The sequence below is a fragment of the Eurytemora carolleeae genome, unplaced genomic scaffold (assembly GCF_000591075.1).
Source record: "Eurytemora carolleeae unplaced genomic scaffold, Eaff_2.0 scaffold320, whole genome shotgun sequence".
Lineage (NCBI taxonomy): Eukaryota > Metazoa > Arthropoda > Copepoda > Calanoida > Temoridae > Eurytemora > Eurytemora carolleeae.
Genome location: NW_019396551.1, coordinates 280092 through 286091, shown reverse-complemented (window position 1 = coordinate 286091; position 6000 = coordinate 280092). Strand labels below are relative to the sequence as shown.

At 29.2% G+C, this 6000-nt stretch overlaps 1 protein-coding gene across 1 annotated transcript; it reads right to left on the bottom strand.

Moving 5' to 3' along the window:
- Positions 1-307: 307 nt before the first annotated feature.
- On the bottom strand, positions 308-5388 carry LOC111705349 (uncharacterized). Its single transcript, XM_023477856.1, has 6 exons — positions 5323-5388; positions 2618-2679; positions 2432-2466; positions 1908-1965; positions 1795-1847; positions 308-751 (listed from the first exon to the last, which is right to left on the bottom strand). Exons 1-6 carry the CDS (start codon positions 5367-5369, stop codon positions 539-541), a joined length of 468 nt encoding a protein of 155 aa, XP_023333624.1. The 5' UTR covers positions 5370-5388; the 3' UTR covers positions 308-538.
- Positions 5389-6000: the final 612 nt, after the last annotated feature.

The following is a 6000-nucleotide window of genomic DNA, read 5'->3' as shown; positions in this document are numbered from 1 at the left end:
TTTTGAGTGACCCCTCATATCAAATACGAATTTATACTAAGAGAAACTTTTGCCGAAAAAAATATAAGCAAATAGTTTCCAAGATAAGACAGGACCAAATCACTTGGGATACTTCTGTCAGAAAAAAATATTTAAAATTTAATGCACTCGAATGTTGTGTATGTATTTGTACCATTTAACTTTTTTATTCACCAAAAAAAATTACAGTTAAGGAAAGCAACTGCATAAATTTTTTCTATATTTCCTAATAGAGGACTTAAAAGACATAAGCTATTATATATATTTGACAAAAGAATGTATTTCATCAAAGTTTAACATATTTTTTCAGCAAATTTTTACTATGACTAGAACGTATAACATTTATCCAAAAAAATAATTGAGTAACATAATTAAGTGATTTTTTTAGCATCAGAATTTCGAAGTCCTTGGTATGTGGTTTTTATTCTGAATAACTGCTAAAACATCAAAAATTAAAAAATAAACTTATGTAAAATATGGCTCCTTAAAAATAGACCAAAAACAATCAGAGCCAAAAAAATTATAAAAAGTTAGTTTGATAATATCTGAGAGGGTAAGGGGGAAATGATCTTCTCAACGGTTGCTGTTGAGTAATCTGGAAGCGATTTATATTGTGTACAGTTTTCCCGCCATTTCTAGATTTTCTCAGATATGGCACCAAAATTGGTTTCCCGGATTTCTGCTGAAAACTGCTGGATCGGCTGGCAGCAGGCTCAGGAGGACTAACAGTCAGCTGAAGTATCATAAGGTTATTGAACGCATTTACGTCATCTTAACCCTATTCCTGTTTCAAATTGACCCGCCCCCCTATGATTTTTTTTGATATTGCTTAAAAACTATAAGGGTTTTAGAGCTGAAATTTCTAGACTTTTCCTGAATATATTTTTCACATATTTTAGCAAAAATTGAAATATTTCGATGACTGCCTGAGGGTCCAGGCCTACTGCCTGAAATAGGCCTAAATTACCTCCTAAATTAAATTTGCTTTTAATACTAAGAAAAATTAACCAATCTTAATGATTTATAGCTTTTTGTAAAGCTGAGATAAAGGAGAATAATAATCTATCAAAGTTTGAACTCTTTTCGCAAAATTTTTGCACAAATTTTGCAACAGAATTTGCGCTACAGCTGATAGTTCTTTTATTGACTCAACAATAGTTTGTTATATGTTTTTGGAAACCTGCTAAGAAAATTCAATCAACCATATTTGTTTGAACCAGTTTTGCAACATTTTTTGCGCATTTTTGCAATGTTTTTTCGCAGTTTTTGCAAAAAAGTTTCAAAACCTGTTTCTACATTCTACTATATTATAAGAAAAGTATTACAATCAAATTAGTTTCAATTATTTCTGCAATATGTTTGCACTGTTTTGGAAAAAAAAATTGGCAGAAGCTAAATCTTTTATTGGATAATGATAAATTTGTTAACATATTTGAAATATTATGCCTAGCCTGTATGCTTTCCAAAAATGTATGACAAGTGATGTAATAGAAATATCTAAAACTTGTGCAAAAACATTGCAAAATATGTAATTATCAGAAAATCTATGTTTTTGCTAATTTGTGCGAATTTTTTTCGCAAAATCATTTTTTATCAAATCTGAATTGGCCTTTTTAAGAGCTTTCCAAAAATGTATGATTTGTTATATTTATCTTTACGGATTTAGAGGGGGGGTCAAATTGACCCCCCCCCCCCAGCGTATCCTGGTTTTCAAGTACCCCAGCAGGGATAGGATTAATGCCCATGATTATTAAATGCGTACATAAAATAATGTACCTGTACTCCGATAAAGTTTGTTGGAAGAATAGGAATTGGGAACAATTGAACAGCTGAAAAAAGGTAAATATAAAAGTGCATCATAAAAAATCATAACTCGGTTTCAACTTTACCTAAAAGAGATGTAAATGGTCCTCCAAATATACCAGCAAATGATCTCTTCTTTCGACTCTAGACATATTTATTAATAAAATATAACTCTTTAGCTAATTATAATCGAATTTATTGTTTTTCTAAAATGCTAATTTTTTTGATAATTATCTAATTTCCATACTTAGTTTCCAAAAAAATGAGATGCTATAGCATCTAGCAAAATCCGATTTTCTTTAACTTATCTTGTGTTACATGATTTTCAAACAATCAAAAGGATTTTACCAAACTTTTTTTGCCTTTCGGGCATACAATTTTGAAATAGGTTTTCTATCTAAGATTTGTGTCAAGTCCCTTGGAAATAAAAGGGACTGTAAAGGAAAAATGAAAGAGGGTATAGGCTGAAAGCTAATCACTTTAGCTCTTGATCGCAAATTGCGCATTTAAAACAAAATTATCAAGATTTTAGAATAATACTAACAAATTGTACTTTTATATTTGATAAGTCATAAAAATAATAAAGGTAAATTCAAGTTTTTCTTTATACCTTAGGCACCAACGATTCCTCCGATATTGTTGAACCTAAAATTAAACAATATATTGATCTGTTTTTCTTTTAAAAAAAATATTTTTTTAATTTCCCAGTTAATAAAATTATTTTTTCAAGCAAATATATTAGATTAAGTACGGTGGGACCGCTATCATGATCTAATTTAATGAGAGAGTTCCTTACCAAGTATGTCTAGACTGGTTTCTGTAGGATCTACTGGAACTGCAACTACTGGATTGATCAACCTATCAATCATTCAGATTTAGATCTATACATTATACCAGGTATAATGTTTGCATGTTTAATTATTATCAATTCTGTTAAAGAAACAGTAAACATAATTTCATTAATATAATGACATGCCCTGATCATAACGGTACCCTTTGAACATGTGTATAGTAGAAAGAACATAGGGAGGTAATGCCACTCTTGTATAAAGGGAAAATAGAAATTATGTGACCACTCCCTTTAAGCATTAAATAGTCTAAATAGAATTATAGTTTTGTGTAATTAATGGAATAAACTTTATTGAAAAAGTGAGTCCTTGGGCATCTTCTCTTCGTACAGTATAAACAAACAAAAAACAAACAAAAAAAGTTCGCGGATTTTCAAATTTTTTTTCGGGCATTTTTTAAAATCTCACAAAAGCTTTTGGAAACTTTTTTGTGATTTTTAGCATCCATAAACCTTCTCTGGGTTCATGCAAGGTCCCACACAAAATTTGGGCTCGGTCGGTTCTGCCGTTTTGACGTTTATTGGATACAAACCATATTTGTCAATGTCTTTTTAATACTGACGTGCATTTATGCAACAGATAAAATTAAGGAAAGTGTTTGAATTCAACACTTTCCAGATAAAAAACGACGATAAATTTTGAATTTTTGATCAGAAAGGTTTTATAAGGCCTGATCGTGCCATCTTTTGAAAAATTTAAAGTCAATCGAAATTATTACGACAATTTCTCAAAATTAATATTTTGTTTAAAATATTCTTTTTTTAAATTCAAAGTTACAGGATTGTTTGTCCAGCTTCTGGTTAGTTGAATTCACACAAATAAACGTGGTTTAAATTAGTATGCAAAACATTGCATTGTCATGGTTCAGGGGACATTAGTTCCAAAACTAACATTTGGCCCATTTCTAACACAAATTGAAAGATTGGGTTTTTGAGATCCCGGCACATATACAGAGCAAAAAGCGATAATAAAAACTATAACCAACATTTATTAAACATGACGAGGACAACAATTCTCAATTTTAAACTTTTTTTAATCGAAATTATAGTATGAGTTTTTTATATTAAAGCTCTTGACCGTTTTCAAGACAATGTCAGGTTTTCTATTTTCAAACATATTCTGAATTTGAAACATTGTCGCGTTTTCGAGATAGAATAGATTTTCCAGTTTTTGAGAATAATCCACAATTCAAAACTAAACTCACTTTCTAAACTTACAAAATAAATCACTGAAAACAAAAATTATCTTATGAAGACTAAATTAACTTCTGAATTATTTCTAGAATCTAAGTTTACACATTTTATCTGTTAATTATAGAATATCAATGATTTATTTTTCAGAATTTTAAACAAACAGTTTCCCGCATTTCTAGTTAAATCTAAATTGTAAGAGCAAATGATATTAATATTTTGATTTCTAAATGCTGTAATTATTTTTAAATGACCAGAGCTGAAAACTTTAGTATGGTGGATATCGGGATTAAGGCTTAATCCACTCTTTTTCTTAATCTCGAGATTAAATATTGCTTGTTCTCCACTCATTTTTAATCTCCAGATTAATTATCCGATCAGGATTAAGGATATCCCATTGTAAAGTTTTCAGCTCAGTTTGTTTTTATTTTACCTTATCAAATAATCTTGTTTTGTTTCATAAGTGCGTAAATACTTGAAAATTTATATTGATATGAATTCCGGTAATTGTCTCAAAACCAGGATATATATTCCGAAAACGCAACATTAGCTGAAATCCGGTAATTATTTCAAAATAGGGATATGTTCTAAAAGGAAATTAAAAATCATCAAATACTAATTCTTATACCTTATTATTAGTTTAAAATTGACATTTATTGTTTCAATATATAGTTTTAGCCATTTTTTATAATATGGTGTAATTTTGTTCTACTCGTCTTGGATTTAAAGATATATACTCTTGAAACAGATAACTTTGCAGATTGAGCCCATTTATAGCACTCAGTGTTAGAAATGGGTCAAGTGTTAGTTTTGGAACTAATATCCCCTGTGGTTTACAAGAAGATGCAGTTTAATGCATATTTCCTGTACTCCTGTGAACACTCTTATGGTGTGTAAAACCGCAAAATTTGACATGACTCTTCAAAAAAACAGTTCGCTCCTCTAAATTATATCTTGGAAATAGTCGAAGTCATAATCTATAAAACTTAAGTAAAAAACCCCAATTTTCTGATGTAGCTTTTTTCATCCTTTTATTCCATTTATTAATAAGAAGCTCACCACTAAATTCTTGAATATTTATTAAAACAAATGTCTTGAAATAAAAGAAAAACGTTAAAAGATGAAGACAGGTGGTTCAAACAAAGGAGAAAGAAGGGGAAAAAAGGGGAAAAAGATGTAAAAAGACATTTTTTTGAAAACAACGTAAATTGGTCAAAAATGGGGCACACATTCCAAAGAATCAATTTTGTCCTTACTGTTTTCAGCATACATATTTGGGCCAGCGGACAGTGATAATTGCTAAAACTGATTCTTTGGCGGGAAATTCTTACTTGATTCCAGCTTTGGATTTTAGCATTATATATTAAACTCAGTATATTTATTGTGTGACTTTAAACTGACATTTTTTTTTAACAAAATCGTTTTTAATCTGATTTATTTTGGATTAGTTGAAAAAGGTTTACCCGAATGCAAAAATGCAAGTCAGCATAAAAGGAGATCTCAACTTCATTTTTAATTACAGATTTCTGAAAAATTTGTTTTATTATTGTAAAAAAGGATGTTTTTTTGTGCTGTTTCGTTTTTAAACGATAAAATGTGAAGGAGTAACCACAAATATGTGTTTTCTACCGTATTTAACATTTTATATAATTAAACTGTATTTGTAACCACTAACCAGATGTTGCACTCTGTGGACAACTGCATTCCTATTCTCTAATCATTATCCTGCTTCCTCTTACTCTTCCTATTTAATAATTGTGGTATTTCTTAATCTTAATTTTGTTTATTCTTTGTTTCTAATTGTTTCTCTTTTTCTTTTTGATTTGAATCTTATTACCTTATCTCATCGGTTTCTTCCTAATTAGTAATTTTGTATTTTATTCATCTTAATTTTGTTAATTTTTTTTAAAGTGTTTCTACATTTTTCTGATTTGATATTTATTTCCCTTGAACCTCATTTTATTTCTTTTCTTCCTCTTTCTAATCTTATATTCATTTTTATCTTATCTTCATGCTACTTTTTCTCTGTAATTTGCTTCTTATTTGATATTTTTGGTTCTTAACACATTTTCGGTCTTTTCTCCCTTATTTCTCTTATTTTTTGTTTTTGTTTGTGTTTCTCTTTATTTTTGTATCTTTTT